Below are 21,370 nucleotides of genomic sequence, written 5' to 3' on the forward strand. Positions count from 1 at the left end.
TTAATGCAGTTAGTTTAGGAGGCTTCATTTATTTATTCATTCACTTCACTCAGATATTTATCAAGGTCATAGTATTAATATGTGACAGACATTTTCTAAGTACAGGAATGCAGTTAACAAGACAGATGAGTATGAAATTTACATCTCCTTGGAGGAAACAGACAGTAAACCAACAGGTTAATAAGCAAGAAAAATAGATGATAGTAAGAATTCATTACCACTCTAATGGCAGAAAGCGAAGAGGAACTAAAGAGCCTCTTGATGAGGGTGAAGGAGGAGAGTGAAAGAGCAGGCTTAAGACTAAATATTAAAAAAAAAACCAAAACTAAGATCATGGCACCTGGTCCCGTTACTTAATGGCAAATAGAAGGGGGAAAGTTGGAAGTAGTGACAGATTTCTTCTTTGTGGGCTCCAACATCACTGTGGATAGTGACTGCAGCCATGAAATCAGAAGACGATGGCTTCTTGTCAAGAAAGCTGTGACAAACCTAGACAGTGTGTTGAAAAGCAGAGACATCACCCTGCCAACAAAGGTCTGTATAGTCAAGGCTATGGTCTTCCCCATTGGTCATGTACAGTGGTGAGAGCTAGACTGTAAAAAAGGCAGAACACCAAAGAATTGATGCCTTTGAACTGTGGTGCTGGAGAAGACTCCTGAAAGTCCCTTGGACTGCAAGGAGATCAAAGTCTTAAGGGAGATCAGCCTCGAGTATTGGAAGGACTGATGCTGAGGCTGAAGCTACCAATATTTTGGCTACCTGATGTGAACAGACGACTCATTGGAAAAGTTCCTGTTGCCGGGAAAGATCGATGGCAGAAGGAGACAAGGGCATCAGAGGATGAGATGGCTGGACGGCATCACGGATGCAATGGACATGAACTTGGGCAAGCTCTGGGAGATGGTGGGGGACAGGGAGGCCTGGCATGCTGCAGTCTGTCAGGTTGCAAAGAGCTGGACAGGACTGGGCGACTGAAGAGCAACAACAAGAATTCAGATCGTGTCGGGGTTGGGGGGGAACATGAGGTGTTGGGGCCCCTTGAGAGGTGGAGTGAGCAGGGAAGACCTGTCTGTGCAGGTGAGGAGGGAGCCGTGACCTGCCAGATGCAGGTGAGGAGAGCGTCCCAGCCTGGGGGCAGTCAAGGCTTGATGCGCTTGAGGAGCGTCAGGGAGGCCTGTGTGGCCAGGAGGGCCTGTGGTCGGGGGTCGGAAGAATTTAGGTTTTACTCTCAGTTCAGTGAGAAGCCCAGTAAGATGGTGAAGATGCTAAGGCCTACTTTTCCAAAGGTTGCTCTAGCTGCCATGGGGAGAATGGGTTGAAGGAGGCTAGTATAACCTCAGAGAGTCCAATTAAGGGGCTGTGGCCTTAGTCCAAGATGAGAGATGATGCAGCTTGAGCCAGGGCAGTAGTATAGGAGATAGAAATGAGCAGGTTGGAGTATAGGGTTTTGGAAGTCAACTAGACAGGACTTGGTTGCTAGATTGGATCTGAGAGTTGAAGGAAACATTCAGAGTAATTCCTAGATGTGCAATTGAGTAACTGATATGAAGAAAGTGGACAGGGAGTGAGATTTGAGCAAGAAGAAGGGCAGGGTGTTAGGAATTGTGATTTCATCGCTTCAAGGTGTCTGTGTAGATGTTGTCAGGGAGGTGGTTTGATTAAAAATTGAAATGTTGATCACCATTTTTCAGTGAGAAGATAAATAGGCTGAGGCTGTGTTTCAGGTTTGTAGCTGACATAGTTAAAATACCTGTTTTTATGTTGATTTGAGAAGTGTTTAAGTTACATGTACATATTTTTTAATCACATAAACTAGATTAACTTAAACATATTGCTGGGTTCCTGTTTCATGTTTTACAAAACATTTTATTCAAATGCTTCCTGTACATTTCTCACATGAATATCTGACATCAATGTCTTTGGCACAATCTTTCTTTGTGATTTTGGACATTACATAAACATTTCCCAAAGTATGTCCCCCTCATTTCTATAGAAGTTTTTGAGATACACTGTTACCAGAGTATATTCTTATCACTAGAAATTTTGTGCCAAGCCACGGCATGCATTTATAAAATATTAGGCAATTACATTAAAAAAAAAACAAAACTCTGTGCTACGTATACACTGGAGTAATATAGTAAGTACTTTTTAAAGAGAGCTTTAAAATGTATCTGACACTTGGAATTATGAGATAATCCTGATAATATCTATGTTATATATTTTTTTTACCCATTGCATTATAGATTGGTGTCAATTCAGGGTAATATATATTTACCAAACAATAGATTATTGTTCAAAATAAAATAATTCAGGGAACACTCTATAAGTGAAAGACTTAGTGGAGACCCAGGAAAATGATTAGCTCTTCTCTCCTCCTTCTGGATCTTCTTTTTTCACTTAATAGATTGGAGTGATTATTCATATCAGTACCTTGTACTATCTGCCTCGTGATCCATTTGGGCTTCCCAGGGGCGCTAGTGGTGAAGAACCTGCCTGCCAATGCAGGAGATGTAAGAGATGCAGGTTCAATCCCTGGGTCGGGAAGATCCCCTGGAGGAGGGCATGGCAGCCCACTCCGGTATTCTTGCCTGGAGAATCCCAAGGACAGAGGAGCGTGGTGGGCTACAGTCCATGGGGTCACAAAGAGTCAGATATGAAGCACCTTAGCACAGTGTTCATTTATAAATGTGCCATGATGGATTCTGCCAGGCTTCTATTTATGGGATTAGTTTGCTCTTATCTTTGCTATAACAAACAGTAAGTAAATACACTGATACTTCTTTTGCCGTGTGTGTAAAATCTTTGGAACAAAGGATAAATGCATTTTAAAACTTGTTAGATACTGCCTGCTTGCCCTCTGAAGAGGTGTTATCAATTTCTGCTGCAGCCAGAAGGCTTGGAGAGTGTCTGCATCCTGGCTGTTTCATGAAAATAACCAGTAAGCCGTTGCCTCATGGAGATTGCATTGCTCTTATAGGCCAATTCTTTTAAGCATCCTCGGTGCTAGCAAGTTATTGTCTTTTGAAAGTAAATTTTGAGTTTGGAGAAAAATCAGGTCTGTATTCGGGGAAAAATCAGGTCTGCATACAATATGTATTGTTAGCCGTTACTCTAGGTTTTTTGTGGTTTTCTTTGCTTATTTTGAGAGCAAGGCTCAGTGAAAAACAAGATCTAGCTTTTAGGTAAACTAATATATATGACTTTGAATTTCTTTAGAAGTTAGTTTCAAAAGTTCCCAGAATGTTTAAAGTAATGGGGGCATCAATTTGCATCAGATTACAGCTTCCCAAGAAGCTTGAACTGAACAACAGTCTTTTGGATGTATATGATCTGGTATATTTGTTTTTGTTTTTGTTTTTTTTTAATACTGACTATGAAACCTTTAGCCCAGGTAAGTTTCTTCATGGAGTGGCACATGAACAACATAAATAATTTAAATTTTCTTGGATTAAATTTTGTATACTAGTTACTGCCTATTTTTTGTTTTCCTCCTTTATACAAGGAGTAAATAGAAGATTATTCTAGATTATTGGACATGCATTATTAGGAAGTTATTAATGGTAGTCTACGATCTTTCTTCTACATACTAGATCAAATTGTTTCTGTTTTCTATTTCCTTTCCTAAATCTAATCTATATATAGTGGTATAGATAAAAACTGTCTAAAATTAAGCATGTTACCTAGCCAAGTTCAGATAATTTTTTAAAAAAATTTTGAATATTTAACTTCAGAATAAGTTGTGTGTTTTAAACAGCAGATTTCCATGCCTGTGTTTTCCTTAGACTATTGTCAAATTTAGTGGCTTTTACTTTAATTCAAACTGATTTTGAGAGGAACCGACTTGACACTTGATGCATTATAAATCAGATATCTGAAAATATATGTATACAGGAGTCAATCTTTTATTAAAATGTTCAGTGAAACAATTGTCCTCTACAGTTTTTCAAAATAAACTGTCTTAAATAGACCATCATGTTTTCATTTTCTATGACAAATGGTTACCGCATCAGTTAACCATGAGAGGATTTTAGAAGTTTTCAGGGGTAGCAGTGTTTAAGGAGGGAGGCTTCCCAGGTGGCACAGTGGTAAAGAACCTGCCTGCCAATGCAGGAGACAGAGATGTTGGTTCGATCCCTGGGTTGGCGAGATCCTCTGGAGTAGAAAATGGCAACCCTCTCCTTTGCCTGGAAAGGTCCCTGGACAGAGGAACCTGGCAGGCTTCAGTCCGTGGGATAGCAAAGAGTCAGCCATGACCGAGCATGCTCGCCACCGCCCCCCCCCCCACCCCACACACAGTGTTTTGTTTTTATTGAGGTATAGTAGCTTTATACTGTCGTGTTAATTTCTGTTAATTTCTGCTCAATGGTGAAGAGAGTCAGCTATGTGTGTACACATGTCCCCTCTCTCTCGGACCTCCCTCCCTTATCCCCATCCCCATCCCCATCCCACCCCGCCCCCGTCTAGGTCACCACAGAGCCCTGAGCTGAACCGCCCACGTTCCACAGTAAGTGCCCACCACTGTGTGTCCTATGCGTGGCAGCGCACATACTGCGATCCTGGTCTCCCTGTTCACCCCCCTGCATGACCGCCGTCCACTTTCTACATCTGCATCCCTGTTCCTACCCTGCAGATAGGTTCATCAGTACCATTTTTATTGATTCCATATATATGTGTTAATATAGGATATCTGTTTGTCTCTTTCTGACTTACTTCATCATGTATGACAGACAGTAAGTCCATCCACGTCTCTTCAAGTTACCGTGCATCAGTCCTTTTTTATGGCTGAGTAGTATTCCATTGTATATATGCACCACATCTTATTTATCCACTCCCGTCTTCCTCAAATATTTAATGTCTCTACATGTTCTTTTCTACAGAGAAATGGTCAATGCATGGTTTGCTGAGAGAGTACACACCATCCCTGTGTGCAAGGAAGGAGTCAAAGGCCACGCGGAATCCTGCTCTTGTCCCTTGCAGCCAAGTACCCGTGCAGAGAGCAGTGTCCCTGGAACACCAACCAGGAAGATCTCTGCCTCCGAATTCGATCGGCCACTTAGACCCATTGTTATCAAGGATTCTGAGGGGACTGTGAGCTTCCTCTCTGACTCAGACAAGAAGGAACAGATGCCTCTAACCTCCCCCCGGTTTGATAATGATGAAGGGGACCAGTGCTCGAGACTCTTGGAATTAGTGAAAGATATTTCTAGTCACTTGGATGTCACAGCCTTATGTCACAAAATTTTCTTGCATATCCATGGACTCATCTCCGCCGACCGCTACTCCTTATTCCTCGTCTGTGAGGACAGCTCCAATGACAAGTTTCTTATCAGCCGCCTCTTTGATGTTGCAGAAGGTTCAACACTGGAAGAAGCTTCAAATAACTGTATCCGCTTAGAGTGGAACAAAGGCATCGTGGGACACGTGGCCGCTCTTGGCGAGCCCTTGAACATCAAGGACGCCTATGAGGTAAGTAAGCTCGTGGATCAGAGGCAGCGTGGGGCACGGGGTGTGGATGGGGCATTGGGCAGCCGCTGGGAATCATAGCGATGTTTGAAACTGAGATTTCATCCTTTACAAGCTTATTTAAAGTGGGGACGTATGGTTAGGAACCTCCCCATCTTTTGAAAGTCAATTTCTTCACTGGTGGTTGAGTCCAACCCAGGGGCCTTAGGGAAATCTTGTCTTGTTATTCTCCTAAGTGATAATTTGACATAGCTCATCTCACAGTTGTGTTCTCTCGTTTTTTCCTGATTACTGTACATATCCCTCTCCACATTATCACCACGTGGACTTCTGAGGATTTTACTGAGATTCTAAAATAATAGGTCCAAAAACTGTCTGAAAACCAAACCAATAGTCTTTTTAAATTCATTCATTCACTTCATCATACTCATTCATTTGACATCTCATTGATACCAAAGTCTGATTATCTTCCTTTCCACTCTTTCAGTTGTTTTACTAAATAAATTTATCTGTATCTTCAAAAAATAGAAATTTTTGCTCTACAATATTTTGATGGAAGGATTTGATATTTCTTCCATTTTTGTTTCAGTAGTGAACAAGTCTTCATTATAGACTTAAAGATGACAATATATGTTTCTTCAAATTTCCTATGAAAATGATTCTTTTATTGATAGAGTTAGAGATTTTAAACAAAGCGTCTTAATTGAGTGGCAGTGTGTTTATGAATCATGTTCTAGCACCTTGATAGAACAATTGTTCTTGCTACTTATCATGTGGTACACTGTGTAGGTCCCATAGTAACACAGAGAAGGTGAGGTTCCTCTGTGCAGTTTGAGGGGTCATAGACGTTTTGCTCAGCCCTGTACTCCTGATGCCTAGTACAGTGCCTGGCACAGAGATAAGTCCTAATAAGTATTGATTAAGAGAAGATTGTGGTAGGGGAGGTAAATAAGTAGAGTAGAAAGCAGGTCATAATAGAGCCAGGAAAAATGTGTTAGGTTCAGGGAAGTAGAAGGTCGCATGTAACTGGGGGGATGGAGAGAGGTTTCTCTGAGGAAGCAATGATTGATACAGACCCTGGAGGATGGGTAAGATTTGAGTAGATTGAGTTGTGTGCGTGGTGAGAGCCAGATGCAAAGAGAAGTTTGAAGAAGAAACGGGAAGTTGGACCATGTGTTGCTTATGTGGATATATGTTGGGGATAGTGTAGATTTTGAGGAGCTACTGGAGATCACTGAGGTCTTGAATGCCCAGCTGTGGAGCATGTATTTGATTCAGAGCCATGAGGAATAATTGAAGATGGTTTGAAAGGGGGACTGGGGTGATTCAGACTGTGCTTTAGAAGGATGAATATTATGGTGGTCATAAAGTAAATTAGATGGAAAAATACTGGAAACTGGTAGGAGAGGCTATTTTAATAGGCTGAGGAAGTAAGGACCTAAAGCAGGGCACTGGCCTTCAAGATCAAAAGGAGGAAATGGATTGCAGAAGCAGTTGAATCTGCCAGACTTGGAAGCTTGCAGGAGATGGAAGTGAGAAGAGACGTTGGAGATGCCTCAGGTTCTGAAGCTGGGTCAGTAAATAGTGGTGACTGGTGAGGAATTCTGAGGGTAGGGGTCTGGGGAGATAAGTGATAGTTCACGTACGTTAAATCCTGAGATAGCTCTTGGAATCCACTCTATACCGGCAGTGTTTTCAATTTTGGTTCTTCACGGAGCCATCTCCATGACCTCGTTGAGCTCTGTAAATAACATCACACTGTAGCAGACTCCAAGAGGGGAATTAAGGGCACAGCTGAAGGATTGCTGCCAAATTTGCAGAATCCCCTTCCCATCTTAGGTGACACTGGTAGATTAGGACCATAAATATGCTTCAGTTTTGCTGAGAAAGCCTTCATTTGTCTGCATTGTCCTAAACTTCACCAGCACTGAGGATTTCTTCACCTATATCATTTATTTTCTTTACCATCTTCAGAGTTTTTGGGTTACCCAAAAAGTTTGAGTTTTTCATAAGATGTTACAAAAAGTCTGAAAGAACTTTTTGACCAACCCAATAATATGGTGTAATTTTTGTTTTGCAGTGAGCAGTGGTTTAATTCTTGTCTAAAATAGGCCCACAGGGTGAAGCCCCTTAGCTTGGTGGATTTCTCGTGTTGCTACTTCACCCTTGACCCCCTTGATCTGCGTTTATAGTGGCCTTACAGAAGTTCTTCCTGGCACAGAATTTCATTAGAAGTTGTGGGATTGATTGTGATGTAGTTTACGTTGGTCTTAACAGTGAAAGTCAGTTGGCTAGTGGATAATTCATTACTTGGCTTCCCTGGTGGCTCAGTGGCAACGAACCTGCCTACGAATTCAGGAGACGTGGGTTCAGTCCCTGGGTCAGGAAGATCCCTGAGAAGGGCATGGCAACCCACTCCAGTATTCTTGCCTGGGAGAGTCCATGGACAGAGGAGCCGGATGGCCTAGTCCATGGGGTCGCAAAGAGTTGGTGCACCTGAGCACGCCCGCAGTTCCTTACTCAGCCCACTCATAATTAGTAGTGGTCAGAATACTGTCTCTTAGCCTTCTGTGGAAATAGTCAAAATGTAAAAGCGTGTTCTGTGTTTTCTTAGTCCTACACATTCCTTAGATATGTAATCTGTAAAAATGACACTGTATAGCAGTATTTCTTCAGCTTACATGACCACAGAACACTTAGACATGGTGGTGTAGCAGTAGAAAACCAAGCGGTGGCCATGAAATAAAACAGTGTTCAGATTGAAGCTGAGAATAAAAAAGTCTCTTAGATAAACTAATTTTAAGAAATGGTCAACATTTGATTCCCATTTTAAAACTTTGTAACAGAATGGTATACAGTTGGGAATTCAACTGTTTTATTGCTGATAAAATAATACGTTCACATATTTAAAACATGACATGATCCGCAGCTTAGACCAGTGAGTTTCAGTTACACCACAAATGTCACTGATGTTCAATCAACACATCATCTCCTCTCTCAGGCCATCTTTCATGCAACTTTCTTGAATGTGGCACAGCATCTATTAATAATAAGATATTGACCCAATAATCAGAACAACTTATATAAATGTGTTGGAATTTTCCTAATACTTGAAAACTAGACATCATCCAGTATTTAGATCAGATTGCGTATCACTCAGTGTTCTTCAGAGTAGGATATATAGAGATAAATAAGAAGTGATTTATTGTAGGAATAAGCTCACTTGGGTATGGAGGCTTAGAAGTTCCACAGTCTGCCTTCCATCTGCAAGCTGGAGAACCAGGATTGGTGTAGTTGATGGTATAACTCAGAGTCTGCAGGCCTAAGAATCGGGGGCCAGTGGTGTAACTCTGGTCTGTGTCTCAATCAAAAGCTTCAGAGCCAGGAGCTGTGGTGGACTGCACAAGGGCAAGAGAATATGGATATCTTGGTTCAAACAGCAAATTCGTCCTTCTTTTCCTCTGCCTACTCAAGGGATTAGATGATGCCCACTGGCATTGATAAAGATCTTCTTTACTCATTCCACTGATTCAGATGTTCATCTCCTCTGGAGACATCCTCACAGACACACCTAGAAGTAACGCGTTATCAGCCTTTTGGGCGTCGCTTAGCCTAGTCAAGTTGACACATAAAATTAACTATCACAGATTGCCTTGAAGCCCTGGTTCTATGTCTGGTGGAAGCCTTACGCCTCCCAAGATTTCCTATGTCAAAGGATTTATATTGTCTAAATAACCCTCTTATTTCCTAAATCAACAGGAATGCAAAACTTAGACCCATCTCTTGTTTCCATGGGGCAGCCTCTCCATGGACACCATGATTTTTAGGGAGAGAAACTGGAGGGTTCGTAGGGACGGATCACATCGCCACTCATGTGGTCTTTCCCTCGAGCTGCAGCTCTTCCCACCCCAAACTTATTCCCCCCTTTTCAGTCCTTCTTCAGATAAATACGTCTTCACCATCTCTCATCCTGCAGGTCTCAGGCACTACTCAAGTGAATTTCTGGTAAATCAAATTATTTCCAAAATGAATTTCAGAAGAAAGAAATAACAATAGCTACTGTTCTAATTTTAATAAATTACCAATTTTGATACATTTGTCGTGTTGTAATTGTGTCCTAGGGAACAGAGTTTGGGAATTGCTGTATCATTGTTAAATGCTCTAATAATCTTTAGATATTCCACTTTGTGGAAGAAGACCAGCATATAATTTGGCAAATCTAGTTGGTTATTTCCTTTTTTGTTTTCTGTTATTTTTATCTTTATATGATTTCAAGCTTATAGAAAAGTTGCAAGACCAGTATCAGAAACTTGGGTATACCCTCTACCCAGATTCTCTAATTGTTTATATTTTGCCCCATCTGCTTTATTACTTTCTTTTTCTGTGTGTAATGCATGTAAGTGATGCATGCTTATTATTTTTTTTCTGAGCCATTCGGAGACATTTTTACTATATGTATATTCTGGTAAGAACAGATACTGCACTTGATCTTAGCTAAAAGGCTGAGAAGCAATTGCTATATATATTTTCTAACAAGAATATAGTCTTACACAATTGTCGTACTTTTATCAAAATCTGGAAATTTTTTGATACAAAGCTCTTAGCTAACATTCCATAGTCAAATTTGGTCAGTTGTCCCATGAATGTCCTTTGCAGTGATTTCTTCCCCCTCTGTTGAAGGCTCTAACTCAGGGTTACATATTGCACGTGTTTGTCCTGTCTTGTTAGTCTCCATTAAATCTGGGGTAGTTTCTCAGTGCTGCTCTTTCTTGACATGTCTTTTGGAAGGAGACAGGCCAGTTATCTTGCAGAATGTTTTTCTTGAATAGATTCAATTTAGGCGCTTTTGGCAGGAATACCACAAATGTTCTTTCGACCTCGTTTGGCTTTACAGCCGACAATCAGTTCTTCACCTCTACACCAGCTGGGGTGTCCTACAGTCCAGCTCACTCCTGACACGAGTTGCCTGGAGTGGGTACAGACCCCATGGGTTAGGGGCCCTGTCGTACAGTGTTGTCCCCACTTAAGATGCCAGCCGTGAGTAGGACCACACTAGTTTCAGGCCGACTGCAGACGCAGGGGCTCCCCACTCGGGTTTAGTGATTTGCTGGAATGACTCAGAACTCAGGAAAGTGCCATACGTAAGATTATAGCTATATGTTTATAAAGGATAACATTCAGAAATAGCCTAGTAGAAGAGATGCACAGGGCAAGGAGTGAGAGGTAGGGGACACAAAACTTCCTTGCCCACCCTCTATGGCAACACCATCCAGCACATAGATCACCTTTACCCAAAAGTTCCCTCAATCTGATTTTTTTTTCATTATGTAGGGATGGTTGATTAAATCATTGGCCATTGGTGATTGGACTCAGTCTCCAGGCCCCTCTTCCTTATCCAGTGGCAGGGCTGAACGTTCTGACCCTCTAATCACTCAGGTGGTTTTCCTGGCACCCAGATCCAGTCCTGAAGCTATTTAAAACCTTCTCACCCATGAGACTTTACATTACCACGAGCTCAGGTATGCTTGGCAGGGGCTTGTTATGAATATAAAAAGACTATCAGGTAATTCCAAGGGTTTGAAGAGATCTAATGCCAGACCAAACATGTTTTTTAATTATACCACAGATCTTAGCATATGTTACCAGGTAGCACGCGATGTTACTTTACCACATTTTTGATGATATTAAACTTGGTAAGTGGGTTAAAGTGGTGTCCACTAAGTGTTTCACAATACAGGTACAATTTTCCCATTGTAATTAATAAATATCTTAAGAGAAGTTATTTTGATATTATGTAAATACTCTTTTCCTTATCATAGCACTTACCACTTTGGGCATCTACTAATTTTCCAACTTTATATCAATAATACCCTCTATATATATTAGTTACATTCTAATGTGAAGAAGAGCTTTGTCTTCCTTATTCATTCATTATTTCTATCATTATGGACTCATGGATTTTTATTTTTTAATGAGTTATGCTGTGTTACTATCTTATTCATATTCTCAGATTATATCCAATTTATTGGCTCAAATGATGTTTTTGAACTGTGGTGTTGGAGAAGACTCTTGAGAGTCCCTTGGACTGCAAGGAGATACAACCAGTCCATCCTAAAGGAGATCAGTCCTGGGTGTTCATTGGAAGGACTGATGCTGAAGCTGAAACTCCAATACTTTGGCCACCTCATGTGAAGAGTTGACTCATTGGAAAAGACCCTGATGCTGGGAGGGATTGGGGGCAGGAGGAGAACGGGACGACAGAGGATGAGATGGCTGGATGGCATCACCAACTCTATGGACAGGAGTTTGAGTAAACTCCGGGAGTTGGAGATGGACAGGGAGGCCTGGCATGCTGCAATTCATGGGGTCGCAAAGAGTCGGACACAACTGAGCAACTGAACTGAACTGAACTGATGTCCTTTTGGCTCAGTCTATCAAATCCTAAAAGATAATGCTGTGAAAGTGCTACACTCAATATGACAGCAAATTTGGAAAACTCAGCAGTGGCCACAGGACTGGAGAAGGTCAGTTTTCATTCCAATCCCAAAGAAAGGCAATGCCAAAGAATGCTCAAACTGTCGCACAATTGCACTCATCTCACACACTAGCAAAGTAATGCTCAAAATTCTCCAAGCTGGGCTTCAACAGTACATGAATCGTGAACTTCCAGATGTTCAAGCTGGATTTAGAAAAGGCAGAGGAACCAGAGATCAAGTTGCCAACATCCGTTGGATCATAGAAAAAGCAAGAGAGCTCCAGAAAAACATCTACTTCTGCTTTATTGACTACGCCAAAGCCTTTGACTGTGTGCATCACAGCAAACTGTGGAAGATTCTTAAAGAGATGGGAATACCAGACCACCTGACCTGCCTCCTGAGAAATCTGTATGCTGGTCAAGAAGCAACAGTTAGAACCAGACATGGAACAACAGACTGGTTCCAAATTGGGAAAGGAGTACATCAAGGCTGTATATTATCACCCTGCTTGTTTAACTTATATGCAGAGTACATCATGTGAAATGCCAGGCTGGATGAAGCACAGGCTGGAATCAAGATTGCCAGGAAAAATATCGATAACCTCAGATATGGAGATGACAGCACACTCATGGCAGAAAGCAAAGACGATCTAGAGAGCCTCTTGATGAAAGTGAAAGAGGAGAGTGAAAAGGTTGGCTTAAAACTCAACATTCAGAAAGCTAAGATCATGGCGTCTGGTCCCATCACTTCATGGCAAATAGATGGGGAAACAGTGGAAGCAGTGACAGACTTTATTTTTTTGGGCTCCAAAATCACTGCAGATGGTGACTGCAGCCATGAAATTAAAAGATGCTTGCTCCTTGGAAGAAAAGCTATGTCTAGACAGCATATTAAAAAGCAGAGACATTATATTGCCAACAAAGGTCCACCTAGTCATAGCTATGTTTTTTCCATTAGTCATGTATGGATGTGAGAGTTGGACTATTAAGAAAACTGAGCACTGAACTGTGGTGTTGGAGAAGACTCTTGAGAGTTCCTGGGACTGCAGTGAGATCCAACCAGTCCATCCTCAAGGAAATCAGCCCTGACTATTCATTGGAAGGACTGATGCTGAAGCTTAAGCTCCAATACTTTGGCCAACTGATGTGAAAAACTGACTCATTTGAAAAGACCCTGATGCTGGGGATGACAGAGAAATGAGATGGTTGGATGGCATCACCATCTCAATGGACATGCCTTTGAGCGGGCTCTGGGAGTTGGTGATGGGCAGGGAGGCCTGGCATGCTGCAGTCCATGGGGTCGCAAAGAGTTGGACATGACTGAGTGACTGAACCGATGTCGTTTTGATATGTTCCCACATCACTCTTGGCATTTTCTTGCTTTCTGGGGGAACTGAAAGTTTTACCTACTTAGCAGGATGTTCTAGACTTTATCTTACACTTCCCCTGCCGTGGACCTAGGAACCCAGGTGCCTCTCAGTGGACGGGGTGGTATTTAAAAACCAAGATCTAGGCACTAGGCATGCTCGTTGCTACTAGTTTTTCAGCAGATAGAGGTAGGAAAAAAATACACAGACTAACATACACTAATATTTTATTTATTCCTATAGCTGGCTACCCACTATATTATAAACAATAAATTCTTACCTCTGATTTTAATCTAACACTTCAAGGTACATTTTGTTTTCCTCCTCCAAAAATGAAGAACCAGGCTTCCTTATTCTTCTTTTTTTAATTGAAGTATAGTTGATTTACAGTGGCATGTTCAGATGTATAGCACAGTGGTAAAGTTATGTGTGTGTGTTTGTGTGTATGTATATATACACACATACATATATATTTCAGATTTTTTTCCTTTTAGGTTATTATAAAATGTTGAATATAGTTCCCCAGCTTTACAGTAGGCCCTTACTGGTTATCTTTTTTATATATAGTTTGTTAATCCCAAACTCCTAATTTATTGCCCTACGTTTTCCCCTTTGATAACCATAAGTTTGTTTTCTATGTGTATAGATCTATTTCTGTTTTGTAAATAAGTTAATTTGTGTCTTTTTGTTTTTTTTTCTTTTTTTAAGCTTCTGCATATAAGCAGTATCATATAATAATTACCTTCCTCTGTCTGGCTTACTTCATTTAGTGGGATAATCTTAGATCCATCCATGTTGTGCAAATGACGTTATTTCATTCTTTTTCATGACTGAGTAATATTCCATCCTACAACAAAAGAGGCAGGAATACACTGGACAAAAGACAGTCTCTTCAATAAGTGGTGCTGGGAAAACTAGACAGCTACATGTGAAAGAATGAAATTAGAACATTCTCCAACACCATACACAAAAATAAACCCAAAGTGGATTAAAGACCTAAATGTAAGACTGGTTACCATAAAACTCCTAGAGAGAAAGGTCGGCAGGACACTCGTGGACATAAATCACAGCAGTATCTTTTCGGGTCTATTTCCTTAGTGTTTATATATTTGTGCATGTGCTCAGGCCAAGTTCCAAGCTCTTTATTCGTTTCTGTAAAATCTGTTTCTTCAGGCTGAAGAACTTTCTTTACTATTTCTTTAGTATTGGTCTGATGGTGACAAATTCTCTGATTTTGTTTACCTAAATATGCCTTCATTTTGCCTATAATCTTGAAAGATATCTTTACTGCAAAGATGCTTCTTGGTTAACAGTAGTTTTCTTTTAATATTTAAAATGTTTTCCCACTTTTTTTCTGGTTTTCACTTTTCTTATGAGAAGTGAGCCAACCTTCCTTTCTTACATGTTTCGTGTTATGTATCATTTTCACACTGTGTGTATATGTTTAAGGTTTTCACTAACTTTGGGAAAATTCTGGTCATGTGTTTAAATATTTTTTTTAGGCCCCATTTTCTTCTCTTTGGTCTCCAATTGTATATGTTAGACCATTTGATATTGTCCCAGAGAACACTGAGGCTCTGTTAACTTTGCATAGTTTTTGTTTTTCCTCAGTCTTTGATTAGGTACTTTGTCAGTTTCCCTTCAGGTTCACTGACTCATCCAATCTGCTGTTAATCAGTGAACTCTTCATTTTAGACTTCGTACTTTCCAGTTCTAGAATTTCCATTTGGCTTTTTAAGAATACTTTTTTTCTTTCTTTGCAGAGATTCCCATCTGTTCATTATTACCATATTTTAAGCTTTTTAATACATTTATAATAGCTTCTTTGAAGTCCTTGTTGTTAATTCCAATATCTTTCACATCCTGGGGTCATTTTTTATTGACTGTTCTTTTTCTTCACTATGGGTTGTGTTTCCTGTTTCTTCATTTGTTGTGATTATGTTTATTGTAGGCTGGACATTGTGACTGTTTGTTGAAAGTCATTTGGGTTATATTATCTTCTTTTAAAACAGGGCTGACCTTTATTTTTGCAAGCAGTGAAGTTACTGGAAGATCCTTTTGGCCCTGTCAGATTTGATATTATTATTTATTATGATGGATCTACTTTAGTTTTAAATTTATCCTTAGGGAATGCTGCCTGGATCTCCGGTAGGGTCCTTGCTCCCAAGGAGTGGCCCTTCTGTGCCTCAGCTGAATGCCTGGGTACCTAGTGAGGTACCTCTGATGGGTAGGACCCCAGTGTCTTCAAACATTTTTATAATTGGAGGCACCAGTCCACTTTCAGCTTTCAAAAGGTAGTTTTTGCTTGTTCTCTTAAGAGTCTTGCCAAATACATGTTCAGCCTGTATTGAACCAAAGACATGTTCAAACTGTCTTCTGCCACTCCTCTTTATACCCTACCACACCGACAACACAGCCTGTCTTAGCAGGTACTTTGCCTTGCACACCCCAGCACTTGTGTTATTGTTGTCATTCTGTCCCTAAGTCTTCTACAACTCTTTGCGACCACATGAACTGCTGCATGCCAGAGTCCCCTGTTCTTCCCTCTATCCTGGAGTTTGCTCAGAGTCAGTCCGTTGAGTCTGTGATGTTGTCTAACCATCTCATCCTCTGCTGCCCCCTTCTCCTTCTGCCTTCAATCTTTCCCAGCATCAGGGTCTTTTCCAGTGAGGGACTTTGCATCAGGTTGCCCAGACTATTGGAGCATCAGCTTCAGCATTAATCCTTCTAGTGAATATTCAGGATTGATTTCCTTCTGGACTGGCTGGCTTGATCTCCTTGCTGTCCAAGGGATTCTCAGGAGTCTTCTCCAGCACCACAGTAATAAAGCATCAATTCTTCAGTGCTCAGCCTTCTTTCTGGTCCAACTCTCACAGCTGGAAAACCACTACTGGAAAAAACCACAGCTTTGACTAGACAGATATTTGTCAGCAAAGTGAGTCTCTGCTTTTTAATACACTGTCTAGGTTTGTCATAGCTTTCCTTGCAAGGCGCAAACGTCTTAATTTCATGGCTGCAGTTACTGTCCACAGTGATTTTGGAGCCCTAGAAAATAAAATCCGTCACTGCTTCTACCTTTTCCCCTTCTATTTGCCATGAAGTGGTGGGACTGGATGCCAAGATCTTAGTTTTTTGAACATTGAGTTTCAAGCCAGCTTTTTCACTCTCCTGTCTCAGCCTCATCAAGAGGCTCTTTAGTTCCTCTTCACTTTCTGCCATTAGAGTGGTATCATCTGCATTCTGAGGTTATTGATATTTCTCCCAGCAATCTTGAGTCCAGCATATGATTGAAAAATCCAACCCAGCATTTTGCATTATGTACTCTGCATTTCAGTTCAATTCAGTCGCTCAGTCATGTCTGACTCTTTGCGGCCCCATGGAGCACAGCATGGCAGGCTTCCCTGTCCATCACCAACTCCAGGAGTTTACCCAAACTTATGTTCATCGAGTTGGTGATGCCATCCAATCATCTCATCCTCTGTCTTCCCCTTCTCTTCCTGCCCCCAATCCCTCTCAGCATCAGGGTCTTTTCCAAAGAGTCAGCTCTTCACATGAGGTGGCCAAAGTATTGGAGTTTCAGCTTCAGCATCATTCGTTCCAGTGAAGACCCAGGACTGATCTGCTTTAGGATGGATCTCCTTAAGTTAAATAAAACTTAGCAATTTTTATTAAATTGTTACAATTTAATTTAATTTAAGGGTGACAATATATAGCCTTGTCACACTTCTTTCCTGGTTTTGAACCAGTCATTTATTCCATGACTGGTTCTAACTGTTGTTTCTTAACCTGCATACAGGTTTCTCAGGAGGCAGGTAAGGTGGTCTGGTATTTCCATCTCTTCAAGAATCCTCCAGTTTGTTGTAATCCACATAGTCCAAGGCTTTAACATAGTCAAAGAAGCATAGTCAAACCAATTTTTTTTTTCTGGAATTCCCTTCCTTTCTCAGATTGTTACTAGATTGTTATCTCTATAGAAAATTTTAAAAATTAAGAAATATATGTCAATGCCTATAAAATGAAGTGAAAAAATGTACTCTACAACTACCCTCACATAATTTGGTTGGAACATGAAGAATGCTAACAAATGGTCATTCCCACTTCCTGGTCTATAGTTTAAACTGGAGTGGAAAAATCACTCAGACTCCACCATCTTGGTAAATGGACAGGGAACCTTGAGAAATAAATAAGAAGTGGATGAAGGAGGGGACAAAATAGCAGGGGAAATCAGTGTTTGGATCAAGGCTGGGGCTTTACAGGCTTTACAGGCTTTGTGGACTTTCAAGCTTGAGTGGGGTACAGAGTCAGTTAACTTAGGACTCTTGACGGCTTTGGCTAACGGTGCAGGTGTGGGAGGCAGGGATTAGGTGTTTTTAGACCTTGCTGCATGGACTATTTGTAGCTTTTGTTGCGTTTCTGAGCCAGTTCTTCAGGCCTGCACTTTGAAGCCCAAGAATAGATGTCTGATATGGTCTTGAGATGTGGCTGCTATCTGGGCTTTGTCCACTTCCAAGCTGTGTCCCCTGCTCTGGGACCCTCAGGTCACTGCTCTTGATATTAGCTCCGCACTGCAACAGAATGTGGGTGAAACGTCCTTTACAGAGAGGAAAAGTGTGTTTCTTCACATGGGCCAGTCAAGACAGAGTGTTTAGCAAACAGATGCAAAAGCACCCCAGAGGGTTCCATTGGCTCCACAGAAAATAAATGATGAAGAATGTCAATAAAACAGAGGAAGTTATGAAGTCTGCTTTGATGATGATTATGACCACCTACAGCATTTGAAAGAAGCATCTGGGCCCTACATGCTTAAATCCCAATTACCTTTAGTACATGTAACAGGAGAGAGGAGAAAGAGGAGACTTTGATAATTCTAGGCCGTGCAATTAATTTGCCTTAATCAGAGTTTAAAACAGAGTTTAAGAAAGTTATTGATTGGTAAATAAACCCACTCCTATTTTGGGCCCTCAACTGGATTTGGTCCTGACATTGTTGCAGCTCTGGGTGATGATTTCAACTCTGTTACCCAGAGAGTATATGTGAAGGTGACTTTATCTTTCAGATTAGTGAGGAACAAGAGAGGAAGAGGGGATGAATAGAAAGAAATCTGAAGCTGAAAATGTCAGCAAGTGGAAAGATGTGGATGGGAAGAAAAGTGATAGGGAGAAATGATGATTATGATGTATAAATGCCAAACTCAAATGAAGACGATCTGGCTGCCTGGACAAACTTCATGAAGGCAAAGATGCTGGTTTTTTTCTTTTTTTTTTTTTTAGGAAGAAAAAATAAAAAGTCACCTTGTAGAGAATTCTACGACTTTCTCAGTCATGAGAAGAAATGAATAGCATGAGCAGTTTGAGTATTATGAAAGTTAAGATGATAAGATTGGAGCTAACTTAAGCTAAGCTAAGTTAAGTTAAGATGATAATTCAGTCGCTCAGTACTCTGATTCTTTGCGAGCCCATGGACTACAGCACACCAGGCCTCCCTGTCCATCACCAATTCCCATAGTTTACTCAAATCCATGTCAATCATGTCAGTGATGCCATCCAACCATCTCATCCTCTGTCATCCCCTTCTCCTCCTGCCCTCAATCTTTCCCAGCATCAGGGTATTTTTCGGTGAGGAAGTTCTTCGCATCAAGTGACCAAAGGATTGGAATTTCAGCTTCAGCATCAGTCCTTCCAATGAACACCCAGGACTGATCTCCTTTACGATGGACTGGTTGAATCTCCTTGCAGTCCAAGGGACTCTCAAGAGTCTTCTCCAACACCACAGTTCAAAAGCATCAATTCTTCTGTGCTCAGCTTTCTTTATAGTCCAACTCTCACATCCATACATGACTACTGGAAAAACCGTAGCTTTGACTAGATAGACAAAGTAATGTCTCTGCTTTTTAATATGCTGTCTACGTTGGTCGTAACTTTTCTTTCAAGGAGCTAGCATCTTATAATTCCATGGCTGCAGTCACCATCCGCAGTGATTTTGGAGCCCAAGAAAATAAAGTCAGCCACTGTTTCCCCACGCAGTTGCCATGAAGTGATGGGACCAGATGCCATGATGTTAGTTTTCTGAATGTTGAGCTTTAAGCCAACTTTTTCACTCTCCTCTTTCACTTTCATCAAGAGGCTCTTTAGTTCTTCTTCACTTTCTGCCAAAAGGGTGGTGTCATCTGCATATCTGAGGTTACTGATATTTCTCCTGGAAATCTTGATTCTACCTTGTGATTCATCAGCCTGGCATTTCTCATGATGCATATAAGTTAAATAAGCCAGGTGACAACATGCAGCCTTGACATACTCGTTTTCCTATTTGGAACCAGTCTGTTGTTCCATGTCCAGTTCTAACTGTTGCTTCCTGACCTACATACAGATTTCTCAAGATGCAGGTCAAGTGGTCTGGTATTCCCATCTCTTTAAGAATTGTCCACAGTTTGCAGTGATCCACACAGTCAAGGCTTTGACATAGTCAACAAAGCATAAATAGATGTTTTTCTGGAACTCTCTTGCTTTTTTGATGATCCAGCAGATGTTGGCAATTTGATCTCTGGTTCCTCTGCCTTTCCTAAAACCAGCTTAAATATCTGAAAGTTCACTGTTCACATACTACTGAAGCTTGGCTTAGAGAATTTTGAACATTACTTTACTAGCGGGTGAGATGAGTGCAACTGTGCTTTAGTTTGAGCATTCTTTGGCATTGCCTTTCTTTGGGATTGGAATGAAAATTGACCTTTTCCAGACCTGTGGCCACTGCTGAGTTTTCCAAATTTGCTGGCATGTTGAATGCAGCACTTTCACAGCATCATCTTTTAGGATTTGAAATAGCTCAACTGGAATTCCATCACCTCCACTAGCTTTGTTCATAGTGATGCTTCCTAAGGCCCCCTTGACTTCGCATTCCAGGATGTCTGGCTCTAGGTGAGTGATCATACTATCGTGATTATCTGGGTTGTGAAAATGATTTTTGTATAGTTCTTCTGTGTATTCTTGCCACCTCTTCTTAATATCTTTTGCTTCTGTTAGGTCCAATCCATTTCTGCCCTTTATTGAGCCCACCTTTGCATGAAATGTCCCCTTGGTATCTCTAATTTTCTTGAAGAGATCTCTAGTCTTTCCCACTCTATTGTTTTCCTCTATTTCTTTGCACTGATCACTGAGGAAGGCTGTCTTATCTCTCCTGGCTATTCTTTGGAACTCTACATTCAAATGGGAATATCTTTCCTTTTCTCCTTGCTTTTCACTTCTCTTCTTTTCATAGCTATTTGTGAGGCCTCCACAGACAACCATTTTGTCTTTTTGCATTTGTTTTTCTTGGGGATGGTCTGTACAATGTCATGAACCTCTGTCCATAGTTCCTCAGGCACTCCCTCTATCAGATATCTATTTCTCACTTCCAAAGTATAGTCATAAGGGATTTGATTTAGGTCATACCTGAGTGGTCTAGTGGTTTTCCCTGCTTTCTTCAATTTAAGCTGAACTTGGCAATAAGGAGTTCATGATCTGAGCCACAGTCAGCTCCTGATCTTGTTTTTGCTGACTGTATAGAGCTTCTCCAACTTTGGCTGCAAAGAATATAATCAATCTGATTTTGGTGTTGACCATCTGGTGATGTCCATGTGTAGAGTCTTCTCTTGTGTTGTTGGAGGAGGGTGTTTGCTATGACCAGTGCGTTCTCTTGGCAAAACTCTATTAGCCTTTGCCCTGCTTCATTCTGTGCTCCAAGAATGGTTGGAGCTCTGGATCATGCCAGATTGGAGGGCTCCGTTCATGTAGACAGCGCATGGTTACAGGACAGAGAAGGTGGAGAACCGTGTAAAGCTGAATACACCTGAGACTCTGAGGATGAAGGTCTGCCAGGAAATGAGACTGATGAGTCTGAGGAAGGAAAATTGTTTTCTGTAGTTGACCAGCAGCAAGAGAAGCAGGACTGTGAATTCATTTGTAGCACATGCTCACATTTAACCATCCTTAGTTTGTCAAGTAACAAAAGCCCAAACAAATTCAAATATTTAATAAAAGAGGAATACCTCTCAACACTTTATCAAAGACAGACTCAGAGCAAAGCAAGTTAG

The 21,370-nt window shown here is 41.1% G+C and overlaps 1 protein-coding gene and 1 pseudogene across 6 annotated transcripts in view; one reads left to right on the forward strand and one right to left on the reverse strand.

Annotated features, from left to right (window-relative positions):
* Window positions 1-21,370, forward strand: part of LOC122673606 (cGMP-specific 3',5'-cyclic phosphodiesterase-like) — a 76,468-nt gene that overhangs the window by 16,229 nt on the left and 38,869 nt on the right. For 5 of the 6 annotated variants that reach the window (XR_006334743.1, XR_006334745.1, XR_006334744.1 and 2 more), the window contains exon 2: window positions 4,878-5,466. Coding sequence is in view for 3 of the 6 variants with exons in the window: in XM_043871537.1 (XP_043727472.1) it covers window positions 4,878-5,466 (589 nt within the window). In the remaining 3 variants the exon portion in view is untranslated. Of the gene's footprint in view, window positions 1-4,877; window positions 5,467-11,473; window positions 11,621-21,370 lie in introns of those variants that run through there. The other variant, XM_043871534.1, reaches the window with a different exon arrangement.
* LOC122673663 lies at window positions 9,862-9,977 on the reverse strand (annotated as a pseudogene).

Source organism: Cervus elaphus, chromosome 17 (assembly GCF_910594005.1).
Source record: "Cervus elaphus chromosome 17, mCerEla1.1, whole genome shotgun sequence".
In the NCBI taxonomy this organism is placed as follows: domain Eukaryota; kingdom Metazoa; phylum Chordata; class Mammalia; order Artiodactyla; family Cervidae; genus Cervus; species Cervus elaphus.